The following is a 15,118-nucleotide window of genomic DNA, read 5'->3' as shown; positions in this document are numbered from 1 at the left end:
CAATGAGGATCCAGTTCAGTTTAATGCAAATCACCCAACAGTTAAACACATAATGCTAGTTCCTCAACAACACAGGAACTGATCAAAGACACAAAGTGACACCGCACCCTCGACCCAATGGATCAAATATGCTGAACATTTCGATTGGTTACAAAAAGCTAAATCAAATAAAGCAATATAATGTCTAATTTAAGTGTCAACTATAGTTCTAATACTATTGCATCTGAATTATTATTTAACATTATTTACATGTCACAAAGGACCAAATCAATGTGTTGATGCAAATTAGTTACTTTTATTTTTTTTACCTAGGGAAGTCAGTTAAGAACAAATTCTTATTTTCAATGATGGCCTAGGAACAGTGGGTTAACTGCCTTGTTCAGGAGCAGAACGATAGATTTTTACCTTGTCAGCTCAGGGATTCGATCTTGCAACATTTCAGTTACTAGTCCAACGCTCTAACCACTAGGCTACCTGCCGCCACTTTAGTGACAGGTTGCATACTGTTACTACTGTTGCACACTGTTACTTTTCCTAATAGTTTTGATAAACGTTTTCATTCATGTCATGTGGTACAGCATTGTCATAGACAGAGACATTAAAGTAATCTTCATCATTGTCTGCACTATTCATTTTCTCATGAGACCCACCACAAACACCCTTTCCCTCCCTTACACCCTCCTCCTCTTTGACATAGTGTGGTGGCTAATTTCCGCATTACCAAATGAGGATTTACAAACACACCAGTCCGAGTTAAAACTACATCTTTAATACTTAAGATACTTTTGCAAAAGTTCTTGACCCCACCAATGCATTCTCTCGAATGAATCATTTAATGAGGTGCTTACAGAATGGCTCAGGGATCTTTTATAGCAACGATACAGCCCCTTCAACGTACATTGACAAACCACAGATACTTAGTAACAGTTCACAAAGGTTACGTTTTGTATGACAGATATCCATAAAACACATCAGACAGTAACTGCTATGTCAACAGGATTAATGGTATAGCCCAGTATCTGGTCTCCTTAGAACTGTCCCTCCCTGGTACGGTATTGAACAGAACTATTTCATCCAATGGCATATATCAATTGTCAACTCTAGATACTCCCATCTCAAGCAAACCCCCTCTTGACCCCACTCCTGGACAGGCTCACTGGAGGGAGTGAGCCTCTAGGCCAAATATTATCACAGGATAAGTGTGAGATCTAAGAGACCATGGTCCCAGACACTGCCATAAACCTCCCCACAATAAGGAAAAGGAGGGTGTGACTTGCTCACAGACATTGTGGAGACAAGTCATTGGTTCCCCAATAATCACGCCATCCCTTCACATGGTTTAAGCATAGGTAAAGACACATTCCCATGACGACAAGTCTGACCTCTCCTCTCTTTGGGCCCCAAGTGTCTGAGCCCCAGCTAAGGTAGACATGCAACTGAAAAGACACCAGAGTCCAATGGACACTTTCTAATGACAAGTACCTCAAATAAGCATATTATACTAATAAAACATCTTAATTATCTATGTTACCCAACTAATTCTGATTCGTCCACGACAATAGACATCCTCCGATTTCCCATAGATGTGCCCTTTTTCCTTCCCATTCTTCTTTTCACCCTTTACTCTCTCCAGACCTCTCTCATAGCAGACGTTTTCAACGTTCACATAGTCCTCCTCCTTTTCCCCTTCGTTGTCCTCCCCTCTGTTGTGTCTGGTGTCAATACCTGTTGCATAACAGTGTGCTCATGAATATTCGCAACAGCAAAGTCTGGGGAATAAAAAAAACAACATCCAAACAAAATGATGCATCAACAAAAGTCTTTAGGCCGATGTTTGAGATGCTGCTTAACTTAACTTTTCAAACTCAAGGCGTAAATCAAGTTCAGATTCAGCCTTTGAGTTTACAGTACAGTGATATATTGTTTACGTTTCAAGCAGAAGCAGAAACAGGAGTGCTAACCCACCAGTCCTTCCAGAGGCGATGATGGGGACCATGGATGCTGAGGAAAAGGTCAGTATTTCAAGGCTGAGACCTACAGATCAATAATTGTAGATAGCAAATTCATATAATATAAAAGCAAAAAAAAAGTGATATGAAGGATGAAAAGTAATGTTACAATACTAAGATTAGTATTGAGGTTCCCAAAACATCCCTCCATTTGGAGGACTGAGAGAGATGTTGGGCTCTAGCAGGACCACTGGGAAGGAAGTAAACAGCAATTTGAAAGTCATGTGATTCCATATTCACACCTTGTAACTGAGAACTGTGTGTTGATGGACAAGGTAATCACTCTCTTGTCTCTATCAAGGCTCTGAATCTTAAACATATAGATTAGGCAAACATATAGATTAGGCAACACTTGTTTCCCAACTACCACCTCACCTTTAGTAATGTTGATGTAAGGGGAGCTGTTGGCTTTGCAGTTGGAGTGGGTTCTGTAGGGACACCGGTAACTGCCCTGGTGTGTAGCATCCATCTTAATAACCTCTTTGGGGTAGGTGGGACGCTACCGTCCCACCTGGCTAACATCCAGTGAATTTGTTCTTAACTAACTTGCCTAATTAGGTTAACTTCTCTAGGGCCGGCGGGACGAAATCGTCCCACCTACGTAACAGCCAGTGGAATCCTGTGGCACGTTATTCAAATACCTTAGAAATACTATTACTTCAATTTCTCAAACATATGACTATTTTACACCATTTTAAAGACAAGACTCTCGTTAATCTAACCACATTGTCCGATTTCAAAAAGGCTTTACAGCGAAAGCAAAACATTAGATTATGTCAGCAGAGTACCCAGCCAGAAATAATCAGACACCCATTTTTCAAGCTAGCATATAATGTCACAAAAACCCAGAAGACAGCTAAATGCAGCACTAACCTTTGATCTTCATCAGATGACACACCTAGGACATTATGTTATACAATACATGCATGTTTTGTTCAATCATGTTCATATTTATATCAAAAAACAGCTTTTTACATTAGCATATGACGTTCAGAACTAGCATACCCCCCGCAAATTTCCGGTGAATTTACTAAATTACTCACGATAAACGTTCACAAAAAGCATAACAATTATTTTAAGAATTATAGATACAGAACTCCTCTATGCACTCGATATGTCCGATTTTAAAATAGCTTTTCGGTGAAAGCACATTTTGCAATATTCTAAGTAGATAGCCCGGCATCACAGGGCTACCTATTTAGACACCCAGCAAGTTTAGCACTCACCAAAGTCAGATTTACTATAAGAAAAATGTTATTACCTTTGGTGTTCTTCGTCAGAATGCACTCCCAGGACTTCTACTTCAATAACAAATGTTGGTTTGGTCCCAAATAATCCATAGTTATATCCAAATAGCGGCGTTTTGTTCGTGCGTTCAAGACACTATCCGAAAGGGTAAATAAGGGATACGAGCATGGCGCATTTCGTGACAAAAAAATTCTAAATATTCCATTACCGTACTTCGAAGCATGTCAACCGCTGTTTAAAATCAATTTTTATGACATTTTTCTCGTAAAAAAGCGATAATATTCCGACCGGGAATCTGCATTTAGGTAAACAGACGAAAGAAAATAAAGCATGGGGTCGACTCGGGCACGCGCCTAAGCCCATAGTACTCTGATCGGCCACTTGCCAGAAGCGATAATGTGTTTCAGCCAGAGGCTGCCTCGATATCGTTCAGCTTTTTCCCGGGCTCTGAGAGCCTATGGGAGCCGTAGGAAGTGTCACGTTAGAGCAAAGATCCTCAGTCTTCAATAAACAGAGACAAGAAGAACAAGATCTTGTCAGACAGGCCACTTCCCATATAGAATCCTCTCAGGTTTTTGCATGCCATATGAGTTCTGTTATACTCACAGACACCATTCAAACAGTTTTAGAAACTTTAGGGTGTTTTCTATCCAAAGACAATAATTATATGCATATTCTAGTTACTGGGCAGGAGTAGTAACCAGATTAAATCGGGTACGTTTTTTATCCGGCCGTGTCAATACTGCCCCCTACCCCCAACAGGTTAACAGTGACAGGAACACCAATAAAAAATGGACTGGAGGTAGAGGCATTGTTAGAAGCATGTCAGTTACCCAGTAAATTAGCAGTGGTGAAATGTGAAGCTCATACTAGTCACACAGATAAAATCGCCATAGGTAATCGTAGGGCAGACGAAATGGCTAAGGCGGCTGCCTTGGTGAGAGAAAGTGTTAGAGAACCACATGTGAATATTGTGAATAGGAAGGCTGGCAATTGTGAGTCTCAAAGATTTACAGCAGCAAACTAACAGGAAAGAAATGTGGGAGTGGTTAGAACAGGGGTGCCAAGTAGACATTGAAGGGTTGTGGTATAACCCTACCACTGGAAGGCCTGTGGCACCAAGAGGGATACATGTGAGCTAAATAACTGATATAACTGAGCTAAATTACTATTGCCCCGAAGCACTCACTTCCGTCATCATGAAGTGCTTTGAGAGACTAGTCAAGGACCATATCACCTACACCCTACCTGACACCCTACCTGACACCCACTCCAATTTGCTTACCGCCCCAATAGGTCCACAGACGACGCAATCGCAATCACACTGCACACTGCCCTATCCCATCTGGACAAGAGGAATACCTATGTGAGAATGCTGTTCATCGACTACAGCTCAGCATTTAACACCATAGTGTACCCTCCAAACTCGTCATCAAGCTCGAGACCCTGGGTCTCGACCCCGCCCTGTGCAACTGGGTCCTGGACTTCCTGACGGGCCGCCCCCAGGTGGTGAGGGTAGGTAACAACATCTCCACCCCGCTGATCGTCAACACTGGGGCCCCACAAGGGTGCGTACTCAGCCCTCTCCTGTACTCCCTGTTCACCCACGACTCCGTGGCCATGCACACCTCCAACTCAATCATCAAGTTTGCAGACGACACTACAGTGGTAGGCTTGATTACCAACAACAACGAGACGGCCTACAGGGAGGAGTTGAGGGCCCTCGGAGTGTGGTGTCAGGAAAATAAATTGGCTGTGGGAGAGCTGATAGTGCCCCAGAGGGGACCTACTTTGGTCAGGGCAGTGGGCCCATCTGGCAGGATGATGTTGGCTGCTCTGGCAGTGAGTGCTCCATAACACAGTGCCCACACACAGGAGGAACACATAACTGTAATCATGGTAACGACGAAGGTGTTATTTGTTCAGGTAAGGGAGTCTCTTTTCCTTGTCTAGACTACAATTTTATCAGGATTTGGTTTGAAATGTGCAGAAAGGTCTCATCATAGCCAAAACCCGAAAAAGCATATAACTTCAGTATTTTAGCCTGCTCTACCATCTAGTGGAGACTTGACTGTTGTACAAAGAATCTTAACCTGTTGGGGCTACAGGTTAGCAATGAACCCCGAGTCGGGATTGCTAACAAGGCTGGAAATTCAAAACATCAAAAATCTAATAATTTCAATTTCTCAAACAATCAACTATTTTACACAATTTAAAAGATAAACATCTCCTTAATCTAACCACATTGTTCGATTTTCAAAGAGGCTTTACGGCAAAAGCATAAAGTTAGATTATGTTAGGACAGTACATAGACACAAAAGTACAAACATCCATTTTCAATTCAAGGCCAGGCGTCACCAAAAGCAGAAACCAGCTAGAATTATGCACTAACCTTTGTCAATCTCCATCAGATGACACTCCTAGGACATTATGTTATACAATACATGCATTTTTTGTTCCATCAAGTTCATATTTATATCCAAAAACAGCATTTTACAGTAGCGTGAAATTCAGATGTTTTTCTTCTCTGAAATGCTTCCGGTGAACATAACAAAATTACTATTCGAAAACATTGGTAAATTATAATATTGTCATTCAAAGAATAATATATTATCATCTCGTAATTGCTACCGAATGGCCAGATCTCAAAATAACTTTACTGGGAAATCATATTTTGCAATAAACGGGGTGCTATGCTAAGAACAATAAGCTATGCTATACAGTTAGCATCATCTAATATCGATAATAACATTGTAAATATCCCCTTACCTTTGATTATCTCCATCAGAAGGCACTGCCAGGATTTCCCAGGTCCGGAACAAATGTGGTTTCTTTTGACAAAGTTCATAATTTATGTCCAAATAACACCAAGTACTTAGCGTTCATTATGCTCCCACAAAACGTGGTGGGGGGGGGGGGGGGGGGGGGTGTAAAATCACGCCGAAAAGCTAAAAAAACCTAGTAAATAATCTATTTACGTTCGTTCAAACATGTCAAATGTTGTTTAGCATTAATCTTTTGGTCCATTTTTAACGTTAAACATCAGTAATATTTTCACACAACCTATCCTATGTCTAGATAAACAATGATGACAAACTCACGCTTCTCAGATTTATGCACAGGCGCAAAAAAATGAAGTGATGACATGTCAACTTCCTTGCATTCTAATTTGCTCTCTGTTTATCATAGACGCTTCAAACAACTTTATAAAGATCGTTGACATCTAGTGGAAGCCGTAGGTGTTGCGAAATGAATCCTTTCTCACTATGGTATCTATAAAACAATGACACTAAATAGTACAGTCACAAAATTCACATTTTTTTGGATCTATTTTTCACAGGTTTTTGCCTGCAATATGAGTTTTGTTATACTTACAGACACCATTCAAACTGTTTTAGAAAATTCAGAGTGTTTTCTATCCGAATGTGTTAATAATATGCATATCCTAGCTTCTGAGTTGGTGTAGGAGGCAGTTAAAAATGGGCACATATTTTTTTCAAAATGTCTCAATACTGCCCCCGAGCCCCAACAGGTTTTAACCCAGGCCATACTTTTTTTAAAATAATTTTTTATTTTACCTTCATTTAACGTTAACTCCCATTTTGTCCATCTTGCACTAGTAACATGTTGTGCTTTCGTGCTGTTCACTATGGTTGCAACTGCGTGTGGAACATACAAATCTACTTTTTGACCCATTGTAATGGAAGCCGTGTTATGCACTACCATTTCAGTCGCTTGTACCGCCTTAAGGCGCGGTGGTATTCCTTTTGCCACCTTGTCTAGCGATATACTCCAGTACATTAGTGGTCTCTCTCTACCCCCATGTTTTTGCATAACCACCGCGCTACAATGTCCTTCATGTTCATGAACAACATTTTTTAAAGGTAATTTTAGGTTTGGCAATCACAATGCTGGCGCTTGACACAATTGCTTCTTTAACTCGACAAACGCTTCCTCACACTCTTGATTCCACTCTATCCTCTCATTGGGAACCCTTCCCCCCTTTCGTCAACTCTGTAAGTGGCTCAGCAATTTTAGAGAATTACGGAATAAAATGTCTAACAAAATTGAAAACTCCTAAAGTTTTCCTGAGCGTGCGAGGAGTGTTTGGCCGTGCCAAAGAACACATGGTTTCTACCCGATCCCGGGTAATGTGTTTCGTGCCCTTAGAAATCGCAATCCCCAAATATGTTACTTCTTGCTTTGCTAGTTGTGCTTTCTCATACGATGCCTTATGACCCTGATCTGCCAAATAGTCTACCAATGTGGCGAGGTCTCGCATATGACTCTTTTGACACTAATAACAAATCATCCACGTATTGTACCAACACAGAACCTTCAAATGTACACCCTTTTAACGATTGTTTCAATGCAGAATGATACCAAGGGGGACTATTTGTAAATCCCATCGGTACTCTAGCCCACGTAAATTGCTCCCCCTGGCAACAGAACCCGAACCAGTGTCATGACTCCTAAGCCACCGGCACAGACCAAAATCCGTTTTTCATGTCTAACACACTGTACCATTCTGAGTCGGAGGGAATAGATGCCAATAGGTCTGCCAAATCTGCTACCACTGGTGTGATTTTCACAGCATGTTTGTTTATGCCCCGAAAATCCACAGTAATACGCCATTTTAGTCCTTTTTTTATTGGGTGTAAAGGGATGTTGCATCGAGCTGGTCCGCGGATCACCATGCCACGTTCAAGTAATATTGGAAGGTCCTCCGCCACCGATTTTTCAGCCTCCGGTTTAATAGGGTATTGCTTCATTGGTGGCGGCGGTTCTCCCTCAACCACAACAGGCAACCTTTGATTAGACCACAATCTAATGCATGTTTTGCCCATAATGGATGGTCCTGAAACAACAATTGCTCTGCTTTCGCCGTTGTTGCTGCCAATTTTAATTTGTTACCTTTCAGAATCCATTCCCCCGGCATCTCGCAAATATTATCCAACCCCAAAATCGGTTTTATACCCATAGCCATATAAAATGATACTGGTATTGTCATTGGTCCTAGGTTTAATGACATAGGTAATAGTTGTATCGCCTTAGATTGTGCTCCTGTTACCCCGCAGAACGTGATACTTTTCCCTGTCGCAAATTTAGCCAATTTTTCATCGTATGGAATCAGTGATATCTGATCACCTGTATCTATTAGAAAGTTGTGTGAGACGTGACCGCCTACGTCTCCTTTCACATAAAACCGTCATCTCTATGAACCACTATTGATCAAACGATGTACTGCTATGCAAAATGTTCCTGTCCCACTGCTTTTAAGAGGGTTTGCTGCTGCTCTTTTGACAAAGAAGCAAACGCTTTTACAGTGGCATTTCCTCCCAAAGTAGCAGGTTCCAGTACCTCCCTACACTCATTTCTCCAATGACCAACGGCACCACATCTAAAACAGGAATCTACAGCTGTACACCTTGACGTGGTTCCACCACGTTTCCCTCCCTGTCCATTTGTCTTATTTGGGCCATTGTAACCACTGTTAGTGACTTTCACAGTGGCAGCATTAACCACTCGTACTGCTGCGGAGTAAATGGAATTAGATTCTACTCTCAACGCTGCTTGTACTATCTCTTCCCAGTGAGAATGCTGATCCACCACCCCTGCAATAGCCGTTTCGGTAACAGGTTTCAAACCTGTCATCAAAGCTGACGTACATATTCCTACATTTTGATCATATCGATCCCCCATTGTTTGGTTAGTACGCAACGCATCATCCATCCGGTCCACATAATCACGTACTCCTTTTGCACCCTGAGTACAGTTACTAATTTTACTAGCATCTGGTCAGAAACAACACATTCCCAACCGTAGTTAAGAATCCTTCAATTTCATCATTGGCTGTCGCTGGGTCACACGCTTCTCGTCCTGAGGACCAAGCCGACGTTCTATACCCCTGTGCGAGTGTTGGCAACATGGCCCTTGGCAACAGCGAGCGTACAATATGACCGTAATCACCAGCATGGAGCCCAAAAATTTGACCTTGTCTCCTCAAGAAACTGATACATTCCTGTCCCTCTCTTACTGGATCTGGTGCTTCTTTCATAATACTACGCATTTCGATCACGCTCAGTGGCTGATGATGCTGTATTTGTATCTGTACTTGGGGCTGTGCATCATCTGGAATAGTGTTGTTCTCCCCTGGTACTATTTGTCCCAGATAATATGTAACCAGGGTTGCGTGTGTTCGTACTGGTCTCACCTCTCTATGATTACCTGGATCGTGTTGATCCACTATCCAGTCCGGGACCATTATGTCCGGACTAGTTATGTGCCTGTACCCCTCCTCTCGCAACCCATATCACTATTTTTCCTCTTTAAGAGAGGGGTATAATGGTTCTCCCCCAGTTGTGACCTGTTTCACCTTATAGCATGGAGTGAACGGCGGAGGAGTTGCAATTGCATATACTCCGCCACACGTGTTCTGATACTGTTGAAGCGTAACCCTGAGTTGTTTAATTTTGTTTTGCCTATCCTCAAGGTCTGTCTCTAACTCTTGATTTAGGTTTTGACTCATTTCTAGCTCATTAGCCAATTCCAGTTTCTGTTCATCTAATCTATGTGCATGCCCTTTGGACATTCCTATTTTTTTATTTGTCGCCTCATTCTTGTCTACTGCCTGGTCCTATTTACCTAGCAGATCTTTATTTTTCTAGTTTTATCCGCTGCTGATAAAATGCTGTGATCAGGATGCCTGCGTATTGTGGTTTCGACCGTTCTCTGATCTCAGTGTTCCACAGTACGATTGCATCAATACATTCTTGACTATTTTTAAACTTTCCATCTACCGGAAAATGTGTACCAATTTTGTCCAATTTCGCAAATTTTCCCCACCATTTATTTGGTTCTTGGTTTTGATCATACTCTAAGGCTATGGTAACATTTTCCTTTTCTACTCCTCCCTCCCCGGGAGTATCCTGGCCTTTAGAAACCATTTTTTGTTTTATTGTCCCGGCGTCACCCCCCAACGGTGTTAAATAATAACAGACTAGCCTTTTTAATAATTTGGACACTCTCTCTCTGCTGAATACTTACTAGTATCGTCCAAACATTCATACACACTCACACATCTCGCTTCCCGGCCCCTGTAGCTGAGACTAATGCAGGACTACTCTGTTCAGGACTCCCTGAGATTTAACGACCACAGATCTATTCTGCTCAGGACTCACTCTCAAAATTTTACAAGATTTACCCTCCACAGATCTATTCTGCTCGGGACCTACTCTTGAAAATGTTTACCCTCCACAGGAAAGTAACTATCCTGCTCGGGACTTATGAGACTTACCTTGCACAGATCTATTCTGCTCAGGACTTACTCGCTATGAGGCTTACCCTCCACAGGATCTATCCTGCTCGGGACTTACTCTTTACTTTATGGTACTAGCATATACCACAAAACTACGACCGGTCATTACACATTGGGCCTGCCAAATTAACTCAGTCTCTCGAGGTCCGTATCCTATAATTATTCAGCCTACGATTCTCATTACCCCACGATGTCAAAATGAGTGGTAACAGGTGTAGGAACTTTCCTACCTTATTTGCTGTGCCTGCTCCTGTTCCACCAATCTGGACTCTTTGGTTAGATTAAAAATCATGGTGAATCCTGCCGACAACACCAACTATTAGGTTCTTATTTTTCAGCGTAAATAACTAATGGTCATTAGAGAAGCTTAACCAAGTTTAATTGTTCTCAAAGGGTTGACACAGGTGTATTCAGACAGCAAAACATTTTTCCCTATCACAGTTATATACATCCCACTTAAGACAATCCTCCTTCTCTCCAATCCTTACATCTTATGGTTGAACAGGAAGAAAGTAACCAGATACTAAACCCTGATTACTCCCTTAAGGGGAACTGACCTCACCTCCTGACCTCAACCCCTACTTCCCCTAGTCCACAGATGTCCAACTGTCTCCCCTATCTCAACCCGTTGTTCTCCTCCCTTCCACCCAACACATTCCAAAGCTATCGTTCTTCCTACAGAGAACCATTAACTTCTGACATGAAACCCAGTCTCTTTCACTCTTTCTATTCAAGGCTTCTTCTCTATCATTTTTTTTATATCTGAATGTTCAAAGTTTATCCGATTCCAACAATATCAAGAAGCTGATTAAACAGCATTATCACTACACAGGTGTACCTTATGCTGGAGACAAAAGGCCACTCTATAATGTGCAATTTTGTCACACAGCACAATGCCACAGATGCCCCAAGTTTTGAGGGAGCATGCAATTGGAATGCTGACTGCTGGAATGTCCACCAGAGCTGTTGCCAGAGATTTAAATGTTAATTTCACTGCCATAAGCCGTCTCCAACTTCATGTTTATAGAATTTTGTAATACGGCCAACCGGCCTCACAACCGCTGACCACATGTAAGCACACCAGCCCAGAACCTCCACATCCGGCTTCTTCACCAGCGGGATCATCTGAGACCAGCAAATCAGACAGCTGATGAAACTGGATTTGCACAACCAAAGAATTTCTGCACAAACTGTCAGAAACCGTCACAAGGCAGCTTATCTGAGTGCTCGTCGTCCTCACCAGGGTCTTGACCTGACTGCAGTTCGGCGTCGTAACCACCTTCAGTGGGCAAATGCTCACCTTCCATGGCCACTGGCACACAGGAGAAGTGTGCTCTTCATGGATGAATCCCGGTTTCAACTGTACCAGGAAGATTACAGTCAGCGTTTACGGCGTCGTGTGTGGGCGAGCGGTTTGCTGATGTCAATATTGTGAACAGAGTGTCCCATGGTGGCGGTGTGGTTATAGTATGGGCAGCCATAAGCTACGGACAACAAACACAATAGCATTTTATCGATGGCAATTTGAATGAGCAGAGATACCGTGACAAGATCCTCAGGCCATTGTCGTGCCATTCATCCGCCGCCATCAACTCATCTTTCAGCATGATAATGCACGGCCCCATGTCGCAAGGCTCTGTACACAATTCCTGGAAGCTGAACATTTCACAGTTCTTCCGTGGCCTGCATACTCACCAGACATGTCACCCATTGAGCATGTTTGGGATGCCCTGGATCTACATGTATGGCAGCGTGTTCCAGTTCCTGCCCCAACAGCTTATCAAATACTTTTGTATTCATTGGCAGGTAAGTGTTCATTTACACTGAACGAAAATATAAAAGCAACATGCAACAATTTCAACTATTTTATTGAGTTGCAGATTATATAAGGAAATCAGTCAATTGAAATACATTCATTAGGCCCTAATCCATGGATTTCACATGACTGGGAATATAAATATGCATATGTTGGCATATGTTGGTCACAGATACCTAATAAAAGGAAAGGGCGTGGATCAGAAAACCAGTCGGTATCTGGTGTGACCACCACTTGCCTCATGCAGCGCGACACATCTCCTTCGTGTAGAGTTGATCAGGCTGTTAATTGTGGCCCGTGGAATTTTGTCCCACTCCTCTTTAGTGAATGTGCGAAGTTGCTGGATATTGGCAGAGGTGACCTAAACTGGGATATGCTTAACACCCCGGCAGTCCTACAATCTAAGCTAGATGCCCTCAATCTCACATAAATTATCAAGGAACCCACCAGGTACAACCCTAAATCCGTAAACATGGGCACCCTCATAGATATTATCCTGACCAACTTGCCCTCCAAATACACCTCTGCTGTTTTCAATCAGAATCTCAGCGATCACTGCCTCATTGCCTGCATCCGCTATAGGTCCGCGGTCAAACGACCACCCCTCATCACTGTCAAACGCTCCCTAAAACACTTCTGTGAGCAGGCCTTTCTAATCAACCTAGCCCGGGTATCCTGGAAGGATATTGACCTCATAGAGGATGCCTGGTTATCTTTAAAAGTGCTTTCCTCACCATCTAAATTTAGCATGCCCCGTTCAAAAAATGTAGAACTAAGAACAAATGTTTGGGGATCCAATGATAAAGACAGTGAATATGGTGCTGGGGATATGGTTGATGCTCTCCTCTGGTGCCAATAAGAGGCTACTGTTTACTCAAATGGGACTTGAGAAGACAAATTAGAGTTTTTCCTTTGTCTTCTCTTTTCAGCAATAGCCATTTGCTTTCTAAACTATGTTTTTCCCATGATTGTATTTTAAAATATTGAGATCGGCCTAAGCCTACTAAACTGCTTTCACTGACTGCTGCAACTCAACAATCAACTATTTTGTAGGCTATTTGCCACCTGCTGCCCAAATTACTCATTTAAAACAAACAGCTCATTTTTAAAAGAAGCTTATGATTCTCTATGGTCAAATTGTCACGCCCTGACCTTAGAGAGAAGTTTTATTTCTCTATTTGGTTAGGTCAGGGTGTGATGTGGGGTGGGCATTCTATGTTGTTTATTTCTTTGTTTTTGGCCGAGTATGGTTCCTAATCAGAGGCAGTTGTCTATCGTTGTCTCTGATTGGGAATCATACTTAGGCAGCCCTTTTTCCACCTGTGATTGTGGGATCTTGTTTTTGTGTAGTTGCCTGTGAGCAGCCCCAGAACGTCACGTTTCGTTTTTCTCCTGTTTTGTTCTTTTGGTGAGTTTCATTTTCATTAAAAGATGTGGAATTCCATGCACACTGCGCCTTGGTGTATTTATGATCGGGAGTTTGAAGATAGCGAATGTGACAGAAGATCCCACCACAAAAAGACCAAGCAGCGTGCGCCTACGGGGAAGACGAGTTGGACATGGGAGGACATCCTGGATGGCAAAGGATCCTGGACGTGGGAAGAGATCCAGGCCGGAAGGGATCGCCTCCCATGGGAACAGGTGGAAGCAGTGAGGGAGGAACAGCGACGAGATCGGGAGTCATGGCAACGACGGAAGCCCGAGAGGCAGCTCCCCCCCAAAATGGGGGGGGGGGGGGGGGGGGGCACACGGGGAGATTGGCGGCGTCAGGGTTGAGACCTGAGCCAACTCCCTGTGCTTACCGTGGGGAGCGTGTGACCAGTCAGGCACCGTGTTATGCGGTGTCTCCTGTTTTCTTGTTTTGGTGAGTTTCATTTTCATTAAAAGATGTGGAATTCCATGCACGCTGCGCCTTGGTTTATTTGTGATCGGGAGTTTGAAGATAGCGAACGTGACACAAATCATATTCTCTGGTGTAGTATTTGTAATGATGTTATTTATTTCTGTTTAAGGCACAATTAATTAAATAGCTAATTTTGGAAATGTCATTCTATTTACATTAGGGGAAGCTTATCTTCCCCTAGCCTATTGGATGCACTGCCTATGCCGACACCAATGTATAAGTAGCCGGTGCATAAAACTGGCTGTGAGACTTACAAGGCCGAGTTCAAATGCCGACATCAAATTCAAAACAATCGGCGAACTGCCTAAATAGCTGACCTCAAGCAAGCTGTTGGGTACTGTCTCTGCTCAACGCTGAGAGAAAGGCACACATGTTGGCAGCTTCCCTCCGAGCTAATTGCTGCACAGTCCTAAAGCCAGCCAATAGATACACTAAACAGCTGTTGCATTTTAATGGCGGATTTGAATGATTTTAGTCAACTTTTTTTGTAGCCTACTTTTACATTTTTGGCCTTAAGCTATACCCAACTAACACGCCTACAGCATTGTCCTAAGCAGAGACATTAACATAATCATCTTCATCATCTTCACTGTTCATTTTCTCATGAGACCCCCCACAAACACCATTTCTTTGAGTGTTTCCCTCCCCGTTGACATAGACATCCTCTGATTTTCCATAGCTGTGCCCTTTTTCCTTCTCATTCTTCTTTACACCCTTCACTCCCTCCAGACCTCTCTGGTAACAGACGTTTTCAACATTCACATAGTCCTCTTCGTTGTCCTCCCCTCTGTTGTCAATACCTGTTGCATAACAGTTCGCTCATG

At 42.7% G+C, this 15,118-nt stretch overlaps 1 protein-coding gene across 1 annotated transcript in view; it reads right to left on the bottom strand.

Moving 5' to 3' along the window:
* Window positions 1–747: 747 nt before the first annotated feature.
* Window positions 748–15,118, bottom strand: part of LOC106600856 (uncharacterized) — a 30,859-nt gene continuing 16,488 nt past the window's right edge. The window contains exon 8 of the mRNA XM_014192576.3: window positions 748–15,094. Within this exon, the coding sequence (XP_014048051.1) occupies window positions 14,844–15,094 (251 nt within the window). The 3' untranslated portion in view covers window positions 748–14,843. The remainder of the gene's footprint in view (window positions 15,095–15,118) is intronic.

This window comes from Salmo salar, chromosome 03 (assembly GCF_965601325.2).
Source record: "Salmo salar chromosome 03, fSalSal1, whole genome shotgun sequence".
Taxonomy (NCBI): Eukaryota; Metazoa; Chordata; class Actinopteri; order Salmoniformes; family Salmonidae; genus Salmo; species Salmo salar.
Note: the sequence above shows the minus strand (reverse complement) of the source record. Positions and strands in the feature narration are given on the sequence as shown.